Raw genomic sequence first — 19718 nt, 5'->3', positions numbered from 1 at the left:
CAAAAGGAGTCATCGCCCACTGAAACCGCGGGGCCACGTGCCTGAGTTCCTCCCCATCTCCGACTGCTTCTGTTCCTTTCCTCCTGGGCTGGGCTCTGCCGGGCCTGGAGGCAGGTGGCAGCTCGGAGATTCCTGCTAATGGGTTCAGGGCCTGGGTCACTCAGGAACGCCCAGTTCCCAGCCCTGCTCCGGGGGCCGGGGACACTGCCCTCTAGTGGTGTGACTGTAACTGCAGGCCTGGGCTGCCTGCCTAGGACACCTGTGGCCTGTCCCGGGAGGAGTCCAGCCTGACGGGGGTCACAGTACTCGGTCGGTCGTTCACCTCCCTCCGCAGGCACTCAGACTCCACCCTCAAGAGTCATGGAGTCCTTGGTACATGTGTCACTCGGAGGAGCTTAGAGAGCCTTGTGGCCCTGTGAAGTGGAAGAGAGGTTTATGGCTTTTAATAAAAAAACTCCTCTGTGTTGCCCGGTCCCACTCACCTGGTGAGAGCAGTCCAGCTGTGAAGCTGTTGTTCATTACTTAACAAGGTGAAGACAGACACCCTTTGGCCAAGTTCATCCCAAGTGACAGGAAGCAGCCTTGTTTGCAGAGTGGGGAGAGGGGGGGCATTCATTAACGCCAACTTAGTGGCTGCTAAGAGGAGAATGGGCCTGGGGTGCTTGGGAGGGCGGCCCACCCTCTCTCATGGAGCTATTGGGCCTAAACCAGCAACCCTGAAATGTTAAATATTAATTGCAAACAGATAAGAACAACACCACCTGGTGCTTGTCGCAGGGAGGGGAGGGAGGGCATATCTGTGTCCAGGGGAAGGAGGACACTGTACTCTCTCCTGTGTGGAGAGCGGCTACAGTGTTTGGACAGGTTCAAGCCTTGGGCTAATGAGAGGGCACAGTCCTCTCATGGCAAAGCCACATGCAAGTCCCAGCTTGAAGGGCAGAGCCCTCCCAGCACAATTATAGCCAAAGGCCGTAGTTGTAAGCTTGACCCTATGGTCCGAACCAGTCCCACGTGGCTGAGACATGTGGGCTTGATAGAGTTCAGGTGCATGTAATTGAGTAGATTCAAAACCCACGAGAATGTTGTAAACATCTTGACCACGCCCTTACTTTGCCTTGTGGAATCTGCTATAAAATAAAGACACGGCTTATAGCCTGTGGCGCTGTCGCTAGCTCTCCATCAGAGAGGACAGCGTCCCACCCAGACCCAGCTTTCATTCTCTTGTCTGTCTTTTCTCAATCCGTCACCGCGCCCCCGCCCCCTCAGGTTCACCCTTGGCCGTGCTGGCGCGGCACACTGCAGAAGGCCACACTGAGGCAGCAGGACAGTGGTCCTGTTTCTCAGAGATGTTCAGATCCGGCTTTGGGACAGGAAGGGGATGGGGACCCCATTGGGGCCCTCCCCTCCTTGTGTCTCATCCTCCGAGAATCCAAACTGGTGTGCAAAGTCCTTTCTCTTGATGAGAACAAAAAGCACTAGGTTCGAGCTCCGACCGCGTCATGGGCTCAATGGGGCCCCTGGGTGAGTCCCTTCTCCGCTCGGGGCCTCAGTTTTCTCATTTGAGATGCAAATGGCACAAAGGGTGTACCGACACCCCGAAAGCACAGAGCAAGGCCCTTTCCCTACGTGAGCAGACGTAGGGGTGAGGGGGCAGGCCTGGGGGCTCCACGCAAAGGGGCCACCTGAGCATGCCGACACCCCGAAACAGCTCCCACTTACAACCTGGGGAAGAAGGTTCCACTTGTCCCTGGCCCCTGCTTCCGGGAGGCCCTGTGACTCCATCCCTGGCTTCCTCCACCAGACAGACTAGCTCCCTGGCCTGGCCTGGAGCAATCGCGGGGAAAGCAGGATAATCTGAGAAAATGCCTGGTCTGAAGCCAACTGGAACTGGGGCAGTGGGTCCTGTGCTGTCTGTTTTAAAAAAAAAATCACAACAGGAAGTAGCTACCATTTATTGGGCACTGCCCTGAGCCAGACACTCTCACACACTTTACAGACGTTGTTTAGTTTCACCCTCACCACTACCCGTGAGGTAGGGGTTCTCACACCCATTCACCAAGGAGGAAACTGCGGTTCTGAGCGCTGATTCATTTGCTTGAAGTCATACGGGTGGTAAGTGGTGAGGCTGGAATTTGCACCCAGATGGGCTGAACCCAAGGCTGAGTTTCCAAAGTCGTTAAGTCAGTGCCGGTGTTGGCTGTGTCTCCTTCAGGGGCCACGTGGGCCCATTTCCTTCCAAACCCTGCTCTCAGGATGGGGTCTGAAACTCCCTCCACGGAAAGGCCCTCCCTCCCCGGTGGACCTGCATTTCCCTGGGGGCGCAGCCTCTAGCTGAGGAGTGGAGTTGGAAGGCTGCGACTTCAGGCAGCAGCCCTGGTTGGGAATGAGCCCCAGGCCGCACCCCTCCCTGGAGTCTGGCCATGGCGCTACCTCTCGCCTCGGCAGAAGCGCAGGTTGTTCTGGTTCTGCCCAGCCTGCTACGAGGCATCCTTTTCCCAGCTCCTTCTCTCACCGGGGGAGTCACAGAGGAGGCAGACGTCCCTCCCTGTCGAACTAGATTATGAGACTGACCCGGAGCGGGGCGAGGAGACTAGGCTCCTAGAGAACCTTGTGCCCAGCGTACTAGGGGCTGGGCCCCAGCCTTGGAAGTGCCCCTGCGTTAGTTACCTCCCCGCACTGACGGTCCCGCCCTTCCTGCAGAGCTCTGCGCACGCACTCATTGGCACACACTCATTGGCACAGGATGCGTGCCCATCACTCCCCATCTGATGTCCTCATCGTGTCTTCCTGCTCCCTTCCTCTGGTTCCCTCAGGGCCCCCACCGAGGCGGGTGGGCTGTGTGCACGGCATGGTGGGTTGGGAGTGACGGCAGCGGATGTGAGGTTGGGCTGGGGGTGAGGGGGAAGCCCCAGGCCGTCCTGCCGTCCACTCAGGGCTCCCACTGCACGGTCAGGGCCAGGCCTCTGAAGAGGGAGTCCAGCTCTGCGGGCTGCTCCAGGGCTGAGGCCCCAGGTGCCGCGCTCGTGGCTTCAGGCTCGGACCCGGGACCATCGTCCTTGGGACACACGAGGGACTCCAGCAGCCCCCCGGGACGTGAACCCTGGTCCATGGGACAACACGGGAGGGAAGGAGTGTGCAGAGGGAGGGACCCCGGGTGGCCCTCGATCTGGACAGAGGAGAGGAGGGGCAGCTGGCCCTTCAGGTACCCCGGTGTCCCTGGCTCCCCCTTGTGCAGCACAGTCATGTCGGGTGCTCTGTCTGGGTCAATGCACAGGCTCTGGGGGAAGGGTTTGGCTTCTTGGGGCTCCTCCGTGGCCCTGGAAGCCAACACCTGCAGGGAGAGGTCGGCGGCTGGTGGCTCTTTCCGGAGCTGACCCTCAGTCCTGAGGGGTCTGGGACTAGAGGGTGTCCCCGGAGGGGAGTCTTTGCCAGATCCTCCCATGCACACCCCATAGGACGGGGGCCAGCTGTCTGGAGCGGCCTGGGGGGCGTAGGAAGAGACGGCCTGCGGAGTGTAGGATGGGGCTTTAGCCTCGGGGGTGACTTGAGGTGTGTAGGCTGGGGGCCCCACCTCAGGGGCAGCCTGGGGAGCGTAGGACGGCGGGGAGCCTGCCTGGGGAGGCGCCGCCCGCGGGGGCTGCAGGATGGAGAGGTCCGGCTGCCCGAGGTAGGTGATCTCAGACCGGCTGTGCAGCGGGGGGGCTCCCGGGGGCTCCTTGGGCGCAGAGACCATGACTTGGGAGTACTGGACAGGCTGAGCCAGGCTGCTGGGGCCGCTGAGGTCCAGGACAGGGATCAGCACGTGCTCCTGGATGAACCGCAGAGGCTGGAAGGTCAGTACACGCTGGACGTCCTGCTCGGGGACAACAACAGCCCCGTGAGGACCCGTTCCCAGCTCCCGAGGGCGCCTGGGGGTGAGGTCCTCCGTGGGGAGGCAGAGGCCATCGGGGGCTTTTCAAGTGCATATCCCACAGGTCCCTTCGCCTCTCCGAGGTTCCGCTAAATGCTGCCCCTCCCCCACCCCCCACAAGGGCAGGGCTGCCGGCCTGAAGCTGAGGCCTCTCCCGGGGTCGGGCTCTCTCAGAGGGAGGTTCCCACTACGGTTTCTCCGGGAGGTAGATAGTCCAGGAAATAGATGACTTAGATTTGGGGTGGCCTTGGGGTACGCTCTGGAGGTGGTGGCCCACACTGCTTCTTGCTCAGGGGCTTCTAAGGGCCAATGTAGGGGGCAAGGTGGGAAGGGATGGGGGACAGGGGAGACCAGGAGAGTTTCATAGGAAATGGCTCATCTGGGCTGTGACAGTGAGTGCATTGTCCTCGAGCCCCTCAGATGAGCGAGAGCCCCCCTGAGCCCCGGGCCTGGGCTGCGGCCTGTGGGAGGGCCTTTAGCGGACGCAGTGCTGGTGGCCAGACGGAGGCTGCAATGGGACGTGTGTGGTTTACTTGCAAATTGAGAGATTTCGCATTATCATCTGCAATTCTGACTTCTCTTGAAAAAATATGCTAAGATCTGGCCTGTGCTCCCAGGGGGTGGAACTGGCTGCCGTTGAGACAGGGCTGAGCTCGGGGACCCCCAGTGCCCACCGCTCTGCGGCCCTGCAGGGGCCTGCTCTCGGGTCCCACTCCGCCTGCCTGGACGTGGATGCTCCAGGCCGCGTGGTTCTTTCTTCCAAGCCCGCTCTTCCCGACTCCCATCCTTCAGGCGCCCCTGCCAAGCCTGGCCTCTCACAGGGCCAGGGGCCTGGCATGGCTAGGACGCCCCAGCCCATCTGGCCAAGCTCTTCATGTCGGAGGGAGAACCGAGGCCTGGCTTTCTGCTTTGTGCGCTGACCCCTGCACTTCAGGGAGAGCCAGGGCTCCCTGGGCCTACGCCCTCGGCTGCTGGGGGTCCTCCCACACCTCCCCCTCCTGCGCCAGGTGGGTGCTCACCAGGGAGTGGGGAGGCTGAGGCGGCTTGGTGACGTATCTGTAGCTCAGGTAACAAAGCCCTGCGACCAGGAAGCCCATGGAGAACAGGAAGGCCCCGGAGAAGGAGTAGGTCCATGTCCGGTCTGCGTGAGCAAAGAGGCCAGAACAGGGAGGGTGAGGCCGGGAGGGTGGGTCCATCCGAGGGTTTCCCCTCCCTCCTCAGACCTGGCCTGGGAGCCGCTGCTACTGGAAGGGTGGCAAGAGCACAAAGAAAGAGTCTCCTCCTCCTTTCCCTCCCCGCCCCCGCCCCACCCCATCTAAACATTCAGAATTTGTCAATCCCGTTTCTCGCTGTTTGTAAATATGGCCTATGCTCCCACCTTGACAGATGTGCTTTTCATAACAAGCTGGGAGGCCTGGTTTGAATTCTGTTCTCAGGCTCCTTGGGGAACTGTGCCAGGCCCCTGCCCACCGGCTGCAGCTCACAATGCCAGGGCCTCGCACGTGGCCCCAGCCTACGTGGCCGAGCTCATCCAGGCCCCCAATCAATAGCCAGCTACGGGCACCCTCTGGAGTGGGTGCACGCCCACGGAGTGTCTCCCCTTAGGACAGCGGTTCTCAACCTGTGGGTCGCGACCCCTTTGGGGGTTGAACGACCCTTTCACAGGGGTCGCCTAAGACCATCGGAAAACACATATATAATTACATATTGTTTTTGTGATTAATCACTATGCTTTAATTATGTTCAATTTGTAACAATGAAAATACATCCTGTATATCAGATATTTACATGACGATTCATAACAGTAGCAAAATGACAGTTATGAAGTAGCAACGAAAATAATTTTATGGTTGGGGGTCACCACAACATGAGGAACTGTATTAAAGGGTCGCGGCATTAGGAAGGTTGAGAACCACTGCCTTAGGAGGAAGGACTCGAGAGATCTGCCCGGAGTGGACACAGGCGGGGCATTTCCATTGGGGATTTCGGGGTTCGTGGTACTCAGCTGTGGCCTAGAAGGGCGGTCACAGGCGCCAGGAGGACTTGTCCCCTTGAACCTAAGGACCCCTCATCTTGTGGGAGGGTCACGCAGAGCCAGAGCCAGGACTGGGGGGGGCCTTCTGAAGCACCCCCTCTCTCCCTGCTCTGAGGACAGCCTGCCTCCCTGGCAGGGGTGTGGCGGGGGGAGTGACAAGAGGAGGGGCTGTCCTCCCCCCTCCCTTCCAAGCAAAGGCCTGGGTATCGGGGGCCACCTTGCTCAGGAGGCACTGCCCTTTCTAAAAGGGAAGGAAACAGACGCCTGAGGGCTTTCGTGTGCTCCCTCTCCCGGTGGTCCCGGCTCTGGGCTCTGGGATGGGCTCAGCCAGGCCTGTCACACTTCCTGTCACCAACCCAGGGGGGACTGGTGAGGGGCTGGGGAGGAAGAAGTCATTGGAGCTTTTTGTTTAAAACTGGGGATTGGTGTTATCCAGGGGTCTTGACTCCCCAAAGCACCCTCCTGTTCCCCGCCCGGTGGCTTCAGCTGGAGTTGCTGCGCACCAGCTGCCCATGACCTTGGCAGTCACCGTGAACGCTGTGGACCGGAGCCTCGACGTCTAGCCCACCCCTTGCTCCTCCCCCGGCCCTGAGCTCCGGCCATACCCTGCCCCTGCCACACGACATTCCCAGCATGCTCCAGGGAGAAGATACGACCCGACTGTACGTGACAGACCTCATGGAAAACCACTGTCCTTGTGCCAGGACAGGACAGGGACACGGAACTTTCCATGTGCCATTTCACCCACGAGGAGACAGGAAGAAATAATAGAAGCTCGCGAGTGGCGGGTTAGATGTCTGGCTCAGCCCCAGATCCTCCTCTCTGTTGCACATCCTCCTCTCTGTTGCACAACCCCTCTGCTCTACCACATATGAATGACAGCAGCCAATGATTACTGAATTCTTAAGATGTGCCTTGCCCTGTGTGGGTGCTCTACTTATGTCACCTCATCAGACACAGAAAGCCAGGGACACGCCCTGCTTACATCGAATGAAGCTGAGTCTCAGAGAGGGTAAGCGACCTGACCAAGGTCACCCAGCAATTCAGTGGGAAAGTCAGAATGGACATGCGTAACTCCAAAGCTCATCCTCATAGACCCAATATCAGGATGCCTCAGTTTCCTCATCTGTAAAAGTTAGGCATAGAGTGAGGTGACCCCTAGAGTCCTTTCCAGCATCAAGATACTAGGATGTTGCTCTGTGACCGTCCCAGATATCCTGAGAGGTAGATCCAGTGGAGATTCTAGGCTCTGGGGATAAGACAGGCCCCAGGAGACAGGGTCAAGAGCAGGACGTATCACTCTGAAATGGCAGGAAGGGGAATAAGAGGGCAGTGGGGGCGATTAGCTATAAACAAAATAGCAAAGGGGTGGTTAGAGCTCAGGCTTCAGGATCAGATGAACCTAATGAGGCTTGCTGACCAGCTGTGTGGTCACCTTCAAGTTGCTTAACCTCTCTGAGCCAGAGTCCCTCCTCTGTGAAATGGGGATGAGGCTACCCAACTTGCAGGATTGTTATACAAACCAAATGGGATCATGTAGGTAAAGCATTTAACACAGTGCTTGGCAATAGAGTAGGCATTTAATAAATGGTAGGAATTGTTATTAACATACTTTATTTTCGAGAATACAGTGCCTTCTATATGCCAGCAGGAAATAGCCAACAAGAAGTGTGATTTATATAAAAGCGGCATCACATCATGAGCTAGAATCAGCGGTTCTCAACCTGTGGGTCGCGACCCCTTTGGGGGTCGAACGACCCTTTCACAGGGGTGGCCTAAGACCATCGGAAAACACATATATAATTACATATTGTTTTCGTGATTAATCACTATGCTTTAATTATGTTCAGTTTGTAACAATGAAATTGGGGGTCACCACAACATGAGGAACTGTATTAAAGGGTCGCGGCATTAGGAAGGTTGAGAACCACTGAGCTAGGTTAAGAAAGAACAAGCCAATGGAAGGATGCGGGAGGAGTGGTCCGCCGGTTGTCAAAAAGCAGGGTGGGGCGGGGGGGGGGGCAGGAATAGGGGGGATTTGTCTAGTTTGGGCCGGGGGAGAGGGTCACCGGCCATCTATACGCTCCCAGCTTAGCGCCTGGAACACTGGTTTCCTTTCTCTAGTTTTCCTCTTGCCAAATTCTATTCTGGTCTCCTGAGTGGCCCTGTCCCCAGGGAGGGCCTGCCCCGGGCACGTGGCCAGTGCTGGCTGTCCCACCGGGCAGTCTTCCCCCGACACGAATGCACTGCCGTGGAGAAAGCCGTCTCCTGTGGGCTCTTGGGGCAACTGATGAGTTGGGTTTCCGAACAAAACGGAGGACTAGCACCGATCCCGGCTGCAGTTATACCCGAGGGCCCACGCGCACAGCCGCCTTTCCTCTGCTCATTAGGACAGAACTCACCGGCTGACCTCATCCATCTAAACCAGATGCCTAAGGTGGAGTCCGGCTCTCCAAATCCAACCCACTGCTATCCCTTTCACCCTCCAAACTCGCTGCTCTGAGCATTACATTCCCATCTGTCTGTGAAAATAAACACCAATAAAAAACGTCACCCTGCTCATGAAGAGAGTCGAGTTCCAAGGTGCCAGAGGAAGAGAGCACGGGACCAGCTCACCCAGCCAGTGACTCAAAGCTATTTCTGCAGCAGCACAACGGGGAGGGTGTGGCCTCCAGCATGAGGCCCGGTTCTATCCCTCACCACCTGTGTGATCTCGGGCACGTCACTGAACCACTCTGACCCTGCCTCCTCATCTGTCCAATGAGGGTGATGACAGGGTTGCGCTCAGTCGTGCCTGGTCCCTGGTTAGCACCGCACAGGTGCTAGCTCTCATTGCTCTTGTTATTATTTGACCCCGGGAGATATTGAGGGATCTTTTTATCTCCTCTGCTCCCCCCCTACAGATAATCTCCCAGTGTCTGTCACCTGGGTTAATATTAAGGTGCAGTTGCTTTGCCGGGGTGCACCCTAGGCAGGCCAGAGAGAGGAAATCCGGACCCAGGCTGGAGGGTGGAGATTAAACATGTGCTATGATAACCCATCAGCTACTGCGTTTGTGGATAAGCAAAGATTGACTTTAATAATCACCCTTCGCAGTTTCTGAGAGCACTGCCCAGCCTCGCCTCGGTTACAGGGAGGAAAGCGCACAGTCCAGACTTGAACTCGGGCGTCCCACCTCCCTCCGCTCAGCCACACTCACCTGGCAGGGTCCTCACGCGGCACGTGTAGGGGGCACTCTCTTTGGAGTAGATTGGAACGACAATTGTGATGGTCCCAAGGAACTCTGTGTCGGGGGTCAGGCCAATGAACTCGTATTCTCTCTGCTTGCCTTGAAGGTGCTGAAATTGGCAGAGAACCCAGAGTGACTCCTCTTATACCCCGACCTCCACACGGAGCCCAGGTCACCTACACCTCTCACACCTCTGCCTGGGTTACTGCACTCAGTGCAAGGGCACCACCAGTTCCCAAACCAGAAATGGGCGGTCAGTCTGCAGGGCTCCAATCCCATCCACCTGCCTCCTGCTTTATCCCCAAATCTAGTCAGTCACCAAGCCCCACGTACTCTCACTTAGAAGAGTGTCTGGTACATAGTAAGCACTCAGTACATACTAGCTGCTGTTACCACCACTACCATGACCACCACCACCACCAGCATCATCACCATCACCATCACTGCTACCACTACCACCATCATCACCACTATAACAACCACCACCATCACCACCACCATCACTGCTACCACCACCACCACCACCACCACCATCACCACCACCATCACTGCTACTACCACTACCATGACCACAACCACCAGCATCATCACCATCACTGCTACCACTACCACCATCATCACCACTATAACAACCACCACCATCACCACCACCATCACTGCTACCACCACTACAATAATCACCATTACCACAACCACCATCATCACCACTATAACATCCACCACCACCACCACCACCACCATCACCACTATCATGACCACCACCATCACTGCTACCACCACTACCATGACCACCATCACCACCACCACCACCATCACCACTATCATGACCACCACCATCACTGCTACCACCACTACCATGACCACCACCACCATCACCACCACTACCTTGAGTGCAGAAATAGTCAATGGAATTATGAGTTAGTGGCACATACTGGGGGGAAATACCACATATTTTCTGAATACAAAAGGAAATCACTTGTATATTGTTTGACAATTCATGCCCTTGCCTTCCATCTCTCATTATTACAGATCTTAAGACACTGCCTGTATCCAGTTCCCACAAATAGTGGAGAACCAGCCAGAAGAAATTTCCTGAAGTGGACACCTGAGGATGTTAATAGAGGTTGTTCCCCAGAATGTTAGAAGACATTAGGCAAAAAATTAAGAAAACCAATATTGTACAAAATAAAAGGTCAAATACATCTGGGAGAAGTTGTGTCAAACACAAATTGGAACTGGGGTCTTGGGTGCGCAGGACTTGTCAGAGACTTTAGCATGCGCTTGTGTATGTGACTCCACTTGGGAGAGGCTGGGGACATGTGTTGGGAAATGCTAATTTATGTAATACATCTCCTTCCTACTTAAAGCAATGCAGATCTAACTGAGGGAGTGGGTTTCCCAGGCAGGGAAGGACCAGGGTGGCACATGCAGTTGCCATTTATTTACCATTTGGTAGGTTTGGTTGATGTGGAGGTCTAAGCGGTACAACAGGTCAGAGAAGATGTCCTCCAGGGTCCGCCGGTGGCCGTCCTCGGCCTGGACGGGCGTGGAGGTGGGATGGACAATCATCTGGATGGATCTCACCGTGGGGATACAGGTCACATCAGGTGGCTTGATGGTAGCTTGGAAAAGGGAGAGAGAGGAAAGAAAAGAAAGAGATCGGAACCAGCCAGTAGTGCGTGAGGCTGCCCTGGACCACGGGAAAGGACTGCTTCCCTGCTCCTCCCACGCCAGCCCCAGCTCTGTGTGACCTCCTGCCTCAGAGGTTGACGCCCAAACAGGCGAGAAAAGAGAAGTTCTGCAAGCAACCGGTGTTTGGGTTTAAGGATGGCAAAGGGGTGACCAAGAGCGAGTAGGAAGATCTCAGGGAGAGGGACACTGGCCCCTAGGTGGTTGATCATGCCTTTGGCTCAGCCCCCCTACATCCTGGGCCCTTCACCCACCTTGAGTCTGCCTGGAGCGCCCTTCCCCCTAGCCTCCTGGCAGACAGCTTTAGGGACTGATGATGGTTCAACGACATGTTTGGGGTGCCCGATATTATTGATTCAGCTCAATGGCCAGGCCTAAGAGTTTAGTCTTTCTTCAGACAGACTTTCTAAACAGCCAAATGACCTTGACTGGTTTACAGACCCCTTTGGCAATTGAATGAATGCGATGGTTCACCTCTCCTCTACAATGTACATATGCAAAAATCTTGCCCTCAATTTCAGGGATTCATGAGCCCCACCCCTAAAGCTAATTTATGAAAGCCCTCAAGGGTCCATTGATCTCCAGGATCAAAAACATCTGAGCCAAAAGAATGTTCACTTCAGTGTTTATAAAACTGAAAAACTGAGCTAAATGTCTTCAAAAGTGAATTAGGGAAGTAAGTTAGGGTACCTGTATAGAATGGATCCTTTTTAAAAAGTGTATTTTTTTTTTTATTGATTTCAGAGAGGAAGGAAGAGAAAGACAGAGATAGAAACATCAATGATGACAGAGAACCATTGATTGGCTGCCTCCTGCACGCTTCCCACTGGGGATCGAGCCCACAACCCAGGCATGTGTCCTAACTGGGAATCAAACTGTGACCTCCTGGTTCATAGGTTGACCCTCAACCACTGAGCAACACCAGGCCTAGAATGGACCATTTTTAGCAGTGAAATATCATGCTATGAAAAAATATTTAATGGGCATGAGCAAATAAATGCCCAGGATACCACTACATGAAAAACAAACGGCCAGATTACAAAGGAGTAGATACAGTTGTGTTTAAATGTTCAGATTATTTGGGGCTACTGTTATGTTTCTTTGTGTATTTCTATAATTGAACAAGACAAGAAAAGAATAAAATAGCTTGTTTACTTTTTTATTTTCTTAAAAAAACCCCACATGTGGTTGTGGAGTTAGTGAACATTATCACCTGCATAACTAGTGTGGGGAATTAGGCAATGCATATTCCTTCCTTCCTTCCTTCCTTCATTTATTCCTTCCTTCTTTCATCAGTTACAAATGGAGCATCTCCTATGTGCCAGGCACCATGCTAAAGTCTGGGCATACGGTGAATTCCACACCCACACACGCCCTCACGGCGCTCACGTGTCAGCGGTGGAGGCCAGCGATACACAGGTAAGCAAAAAGGGATTGAAGACTGGGCTATGAGCTATGGAGACGATGAACAGCTAATTTTGATAAAGAATACCAGGTGGTGACCTTGTGAAATCAGGTTGGCGACAGGGAGTGGGGATGCTCGCATAGGAGGTGATGTGGGAGCTGAGATCAGACTCAGGATTGGAACAGAGTCAAAGGAGGAGTGTGTGTGTGTGTGTGTGTGTGTGGTGGGGGGAGGGGGGGAAGGGGAACAGTTCAGAGGCCTGGCGTGTAGTCGAGCAAAGATGAAGGTGGCCTGAACCAGGGGGTGTGGGATGGAGAAGGCAGAGCCCTTCTGCCCCCGCCCCCCTTCCCTCCCCCCGTAATAAGAGCGGCTCCTACTCACTGTGTTGCCGAGGGCTGAACCGGTCGGTCATCTTGGTGGCTGACCGGCCTCCCGCGCTGGTGGCGGTCACCCTGGCGTAGTAGAGCTTCTCGAGGCTGCCCGTCTCCGTGGTCAGGTTGCAGAATTTCCGGGTGATCCGCTGAGCCCTTCTGCCCCCGCCCCCCTTCCCTCCCCCCGTAATAAGAGCGGCTCCTACTCACTGTGTTGCCGAGGGCTGAACCGGTCGGTCATCTTGGTGGCTGACCGGCCTCCCGCGCTGGTGGCGGTCACCCTGGCGTAGTAGAGCTTCTCGAGGCTGCCCGTCTCCGTGGTCAGGTTGCAGAATTTCCGGGTGATCCGCTGGCAGCCCTTCTTTGCCAGCCACCCTACCTCTCCGTACCTGCAGGCCAGGGAGGGGCCGAGCACACCGTGCATGAATAGGCCTGGTGTCAGGCCTGCGGTTTATTAAGAATGATAACGATATCTAATATTTACTCAGCATGTTCTGTGTTCCAGGCCTTTTATGTGGATGATTTGTTAGTCCTCACATTGATCCTGTGAGATTCAGACATTATTCTCGCTCCTTTTCAAATAAGGAAGCTGAGGCTTAGGAGTAAATTATGCCCAGGTGTGTGAAGCATGCCTCGGGGGGCCAGAATTTGAACCCAGCCAGTCTGAGTCCACATTCTGGGCTCATTGTCACCATCACCCTTCGAGGTAGGCGCTATTACCCCACTTTACAGATGAGGGAACTGAGGCTCAGAGAGGGGGAGTGAGTTGCCACAGGATGAAGTGGCAGGACCAGGAATGAAAGCTGGGTTTGCAGACCCCTGAGCCCATGCCAGCCTGCCTTCCCTGTGGGGGACCGAGGGCATAGGTGCAAAGGGGTGGGCACAAGTTTGTGTTGGCTTAGTCTCACCAACAATAATAAAGCAATTATTTGCGGGGCACCAGTGCCCATGACTACCCACCTAACAACCGTATGATGAAGGCACTATCGCTATTCTTACTTTATGGATGGGGAAACTGAGGCTTGGTGTGGTTACCCAGTTGTCCAAGGTTATATAGGTGAGGGCTGGCATTCAAGCCAGACCCATACTTTTAACCATTATTTCATCCTCCCTCTGGTGTTTTCTTGGAGGGGCTGGTTTCAGAGCAGAGTCAGAAGAGGTCGTGTTGGGTGGGAAGCCTACGTCTTATACTCGACGCTGTAGACTGTGTCTGGGGCGCTCTCCAGCCCGCTGTCCCAAGTCAGGATGTTTTCGAAGTTGCTGGACTGGAATGTCACGCGCTGAAGCAGATCCGAGGTGTCCTTGGCAATGCGAGCTGCAGGAAGGGGGAGCAGGGTGAGCAGAAGGCCCGTGCACCCCGCCCCCAGCACACAGTGTCCAAGGAGGGGGAGTGAGAAACAGCACCCGCCCCCTCAGCAGAGACGGTGCTCGCTGACCGTCGCTGCTCTCCTTCACTTCTTAGTGTCCTTTTCATTGAGCTACAACTCACATTCCATAGAAGTCACCATTTAAAGCGCACAAGTCCGTGGTTTTTATAAAGCATATTACAAAACTGTGCAACCATTACCACTATTAAATGCCAACCATTCCTGCTATCACATCACCCTGTGTCCATTGGCAGTCTACTCTCCATTCTTCCCCTTTCCCATGCTTAGGCTACCACTAACCCGCCTTCTGTCTCTATGGATTTGCTGTTTGGACTTTTTATATAAGTAGTTATACAGCATGTGGCCTTCGTGTCTGGCTTCTTTCACTTAGCACAATGTCTTCCAGATTCATCCATGCTGTAGCATGAATGAGTGCTGAGTAATATGCTATTGTATGGATATATCATATTTTGTTTATCTATTATCAGTCAATGGACATTTGTGTTGTTTCCACTTTTGGGTTTTTGTGACTAACGCTGCTGTGAACATTTGTATACACATTTTCAAATGGACATATGTGTTTAGTTCTCTTGGGTTTTCAGCTAGAAGTGGAATAGCTGGGTCGTATGGTAACTCTTTGTTTAAGTTTTTGAAGACCTGCCAACCTGTTTTCCAAAGTGGCTGCACCATCTTACATTCCCACCAGCAATGTCTGAGTGGTCCAATTATTCCACGTCCTTTCCAACACTCGTTGTTATCTCTCATTCACTTCTTTTTTTAAAACATATTTTTATTGATTTCAGAGAGGAAGGGAGAGGAAGGGACAGAAACATAAACAAGGAGAAAGAATCATTGATCGTCTGCCTCCTGCATACCCCTTACTGGGATTAAGCCCGCAACCCAGGCATGTGCCCAGACTGGGAATTGAACTCAGGACCCTTTGGTCCACAGGCCGATGCTCTATCCACTGAGCCAAACTAGCTAGGGTGCTCTCATTTGCTTCATAACACCACCTGAAGTTGGTATCCTCACTCATATTTTAGAGATAGTCAACTAAGATGTCTAAGAAGTAACTTGCCCAAAGTCAGTAATTTCAATCAAAGATAAAGAACATGTTTGTAGATTCCTGCCTCTTTGCTAGCCAAACCAATCCCTGTCCACCTACTATGTGCCTTCTTAGGAAGGCAAAGGCTCTGCTTGAGGTCAGAACAGAATATGGCTTCCAGTGGGTTGGTAAGGTCAAGGGCAGGAGAGAGAGAGGTTGGGATTTGAGAGAAGGCCAAGGTCTGTTGGGGGGGGTGGGAAGGGGGGTTAGCCTCCTGTAGTGAAGGGGTAGGGTCTGCAGTGAGAAGATGGCTCCTTGGGATCAGTATCCTGTGGGCTGTGTGGGTTGAGGGAAGGCAGGTGGCTGAGGCTGGGACATGCTCAGGAGGCAATGGCCCCGGTTGGGTGGAGTTCCCACCGCTCAGGAGGGAACTGAAGTTGGCTCCCTGAAATGGGGTGGCTGGACCTTGGCCGGGCCCCCTCTTTTAGGAGGTGTCAAGGGCTAACAATTCTCCCCTCTCCTCCCACCCCACTCATTTCTTTTCCTCCTCACATGCATCATCCGTTCCTCAGCCTGTGTCATGTCTACACTTCCCGGATGAAAGTCTACATTGTGAAATCCCGGGGAAACGTGTGTTGCAGAGACTGACAAACTGTAGACTTTATAAAAGAAAGTTTGCACATTTTAATGAATAAATAATTTTAGGTCAACCAGATGGGAAGCTGAGGACAAACAAACAAACAAAGGCAATTCAACACGCTCTGGAATCAGCCCGAGAAAGCTGGGGTGAGCGAACCCGGGTCCCCTGAGTGACCTTACCAACCTCCCAGGGACTGCTACCGCTGGGTTCCCTGTCTTAAAGGGCCAGGAGCCTCCATGGCTCCCAACCAGAACGGGTGGGGGTCTAAAGGAACACGTCTTGGTGTCTCTTGAGGATGCGTATCTTCCTAGCTTATCAAAGCCCCAGGGTGTTGGGCCTGGTGTGACGGCAGGGAGAGAAGAGACTGGAGGGGCCTGGGCAGCAGCTGGAAACATGGTGGGTCCAGTCAGCACTGGCCGGGAAGCTCTGGCCCTTCATGGGCTCATCCTGCTCTTGACCTGCAAGGCCTTGCCCAGGCCATCCCCCCTCTCCAGCAAGGACAATGCTTTTACTTCCTGAGAAAGGTCCCTGAATCTTATTAAGCTTCTTAGAGAGCAGACACAACCTAGGATCTCACGCATCTGCCAGAAACTTCTCCTTAATGATGAATCAAAACATCCACCAGCCCCGCCCGGCGGCTCAGTTGGCCAGAGAGTCGTCCTGTGCACCGAAAAGGGTTGCAGGTTCAATTCCCAGTCAGGGCACAGACTTAGGTTGTGGGTTTGATCCCTGGTTGAGGCACATATGGGAGGCAACCGATCAATGGTTCTCTCTCACACGGATGCTTCTCTCTCTCTCCCTCTCCCTTCTTCTCTCTCTCTCTCAAATCAATGAAAACATATCCTTGGGTGAGGATTTAAAAAAATCCACCTAATTGTATTTGAAAACTATGCCCTCTCATCCCCTTCGGAAAGGGCCAGGTGCGTTAGGACCTCTTCAGGCTGCACAGTTGGCCACTGTGGGAGAAAATGCCCTTTCAGGTCTGGCAAGAAGGACTGGAAGAGGCCCCCTGGGGTGTGGAGGGAGCAGGGTTTGCCCACCCCGTCGCCGTGTGCAGCTCAGTCCCAGCAGAGAAGAAACTGAAACCGGCTGTCCTGGGCCAGGCAGGGTGCAGGGAGATGCCCCCGCGCACGGGCTCCCGGGTAGGTGGGCACTCACCGGCCAGGGATCCCGCAGCCAGGATGGTCAGTAGCGTCCTCATCGGGCCGCTGGGCACACAACCCTCTTGGCCTCCCCTTCGGGCCAAGCGCCGGGCGGGCGAGGGAGGCTGGGAAGCTTTGCCGCCTTGGCAGCTGGCTCCACCCGGGCTCAGGGCTCAGGGCGGGGCCAGCGGGGAGGGTGGGACCTGAGCCGTGGGGCCGGGTACAAAGGTGCCTGGTGTGGGTGCTTCGGCATTCCAGGTCCTGGGTGGGAGTGGAGGGAGTTCCTTTCCTAGATGCAGAAAGTAGCCATAGTGACGGGCCAGCCTGTTTATCTGGTCTGGTGGCTGATTCATCCCAAGACTCTTCAGTGGTTATCAGGGAGCTGGGAGCAGGAGAGGCAAAGAGGATCCACGCCATACAGCCTTATCAGAGAGCCATTTGGCACCGGGTAGCAAAAGCCTGGAGCGCGTGCATGTTGCCCCAGTAGTTCCATCCCCAGGGGTTTTCCCTGAGGAGAAGAACTGGACCAGGGAACAGAAAACATATTCCAGAATGTTCCTTGTGGCAAAGGAAAAGCTGAGACTCCTTGGCTTTGCTCTGGCAGGAGGAGGTAGAGGCTGTCCGCTGCCCCCTGTGCCCCATGGAAAGCAGGTCCCATGTTGGAGGGTGGGATGCGGAGAGCCTTCCCCCTAGGGGGCTGCTGGCACTTGAGCCTTTAAGGTCTGGGATCTGCTGGAGGTTGGGGAGGAAAGTACGAATCTCAAACTTCAGGGACTGTCTACTGTGCTAACGATGGGGGCAAAGTTCATGAGTGGGCCTCTAGTTCGGGACAATGAAGATTCAAACTGCTCACCCAAACCATCATTCTCCCAGGAGCTGTATCCATGGGGATTAACGTGAAGTTCGTTGGGATGGGTATTTAGGAAATAATTCTCTAAATAATTTAGGAAATATTTTCTCCTCACTGGACCTCAGGGAACATTGAAGGGGCCTGGACTCTGGTTAGGGTGGACATGGCCATAGCTCTCTGGCCCTGGGGAGCGTTTGGCTGACCCTAGGGACCTGGCAGGCTGAGGCCAGTAGCAGGAGAGCTGGCTCCTAAGGGCCTGCCTTTCGGATGTAGAGTGGGGCCTTGACTTACGAGTTTAATTCGTTCCGAGACCGAGCTCGTTAAGGAGCTCATTAACTCAAATTACTCTATCAACTCAATGCAAAAAATAGGCGGAGAGACAGCTGGTATCTCAAATAACTCGTTAGTCGGGACACTCCTAAGTCAAGGCCCCACTGTAGTAGGCTGTGATAGCCAGGGATCTGTAGTTAAGTTTTCCTTTTCTGCGCTGTAATTGCTTTCTATCAGCCCTCAGTCTTCGGTAAAGTTTGTTTGACAAAACAGCCACATTTGAGCTGTGTTTTGGGAGAATTGAGGGTTGGCTTGTGCTAGTCATGTCCTGTAATTGTAGGAAACTACATTTTCCAGACTCCTTTGTCAACGGCTTCCTGATAGGTTTGACCAATGGGACACGTGAAAGAGCTGGAGGAGGGAAGTCAGGGTCCTTCTTCCCTTCTTTCTTTGCTTTGAGTGGCATCCCCAGCAATGGCTGTGTGTCCTCTGGAGCTCGGGCTCCCTCCAGCCAGGCAGCCACCAACGTCTTTCTGTCCGGTGGCCAGCGCCTGGTCACAACATCTGTCTTCCCCCTCTCCCCCAATTTTGCCCTTTAGCTCCAAGGGCGGAGCAGTTTCCTCCTTGGTTCATCAGCTCTTCCATCATCTGGGTAACCAACTCCCTGGTATTAAAGTCCCTGGGTTTGGAAGACTTGAGAGGTTTCTGTGCTCCTGAATGGACCATGATGGGTGCAGGGCCTTTGATGGCTTCAGGGACAAGGTGTGTGGGGAGATCATGGCCAGAGAAACAGGTTACAAAGGGAGAGGAGCAGTCGCCAGAGCCACCCTGGCTGCCTTGCAGAGAGGACAGATCTGTGGGACATGAAACCTTCCTCGGGGACCCTCAGGAGCAGTGGAGGGAGGAACTTGATGGTAGAACCAGCCTTCCGGTCGTCTGAGGGACTTTGGTTATGTAGGAATGAATGGGAAGGGGGACACCTGAATTGTTAAAGAACTTGGGGATACACAGACTTCATTTCTTTTTTTAAAAATATTTTTTTATTGATTTCAGAGAGGAAGGGAGAAGGAGAGATAGAAACACCAGTGATGAGAGAGAATCATTGATCGGCTGCCTCCAGCATGCCCCTCCCCCCGCCCCCACTGGGGATCAAGCCCGAAACCTGCCATTGACCAGGATCAAACTTGGGACCCTTCAGTCTGCAGGCTGACGCTCTATCTACTGAGCCAAAGCAGCTAGGGCCAACTTCATTTCTAATAGTAAAAACACAAAACCAGTCTCTATGTCCAACGACAGGGGTTTGGTTTTAATGACTAATGGTCTGTCCACCCAATGCGAGATGAATACAGTCTTCAAAGTAATGCGGGAGAAAAGTGTCCAGTGGCCTGGTAAACATTCACCACGTTTCACCAAATGACAGGAAGCGCGGCATAGATTACATTTAGTACACGCCTGGTTAAAACACATAGTTGCCCTAACCGGTTTGGCTCAGTGGATAGAGCATCGGCCTGCGGACTCAAGGGTCCCAGGTTCGATTCCGGTCAAGGGCATGTACCTTGGTTGCGGGCACATCCCCAGTAGGGAGTGTGCAGGAGGCAGCTGATCGATGTTTCTCTCTCATCGATGTTTCTAACTCTCTATCCCTCTCCCTTCCTCTCTGTAAAAAATCAATAAAATATATTTAAAAAAAACAACACATAGTTACACACATAGAGAGAAAAGTCTTGAAAGATCTAATATGAACATATCAATGGAGTTCTCTCTG

At 54.0% G+C, this 19718-nt stretch overlaps 1 protein-coding gene and 1 long non-coding RNA gene across 2 annotated transcripts; one reads left to right on the top strand and one right to left on the bottom strand.

The window, feature by feature from the left end:
* Positions 1–1938: 1938 nt before the first annotated feature.
* Positions 1939–16978, bottom strand: IL22RA1 (interleukin 22 receptor, alpha 1). The gene is made up of 7 exons (XM_005875269.2): positions 16850–16978; positions 13822–13954; positions 12850–13028; positions 10621–10796; positions 9145–9283; positions 4930–5051; positions 1939–3853 (listed from the first exon to the last, which is right to left on the bottom strand). Exons 1-7 carry the CDS (start codon positions 16890–16892, stop codon positions 2930–2932), a joined length of 1716 nt encoding a protein of 571 aa, XP_005875331.1. The 5' UTR covers positions 16893–16978; the 3' UTR covers positions 1939–2929.
* Positions 3753–10341, top strand: LOC106727640. Its single transcript, XR_001363873.1, has 3 exons — positions 3753–3833; positions 9281–9427; positions 10204–10341. It is a non-coding gene; the product is annotated as an uncharacterized LOC106727640 (long non-coding RNA).
* Positions 16979–19718: the final 2740 nt, after the last annotated feature.

This window comes from Myotis brandtii, unplaced genomic scaffold, assembly GCF_000412655.1.
Source record: "Myotis brandtii unplaced genomic scaffold, ASM41265v1 scaffold456, whole genome shotgun sequence".
NCBI classification, from domain to species: domain Eukaryota; kingdom Metazoa; phylum Chordata; class Mammalia; order Chiroptera; family Vespertilionidae; genus Myotis; species Myotis brandtii.
Note: the sequence above shows the minus strand (reverse complement) of the source record. Positions and strands in the feature narration are given on the sequence as shown.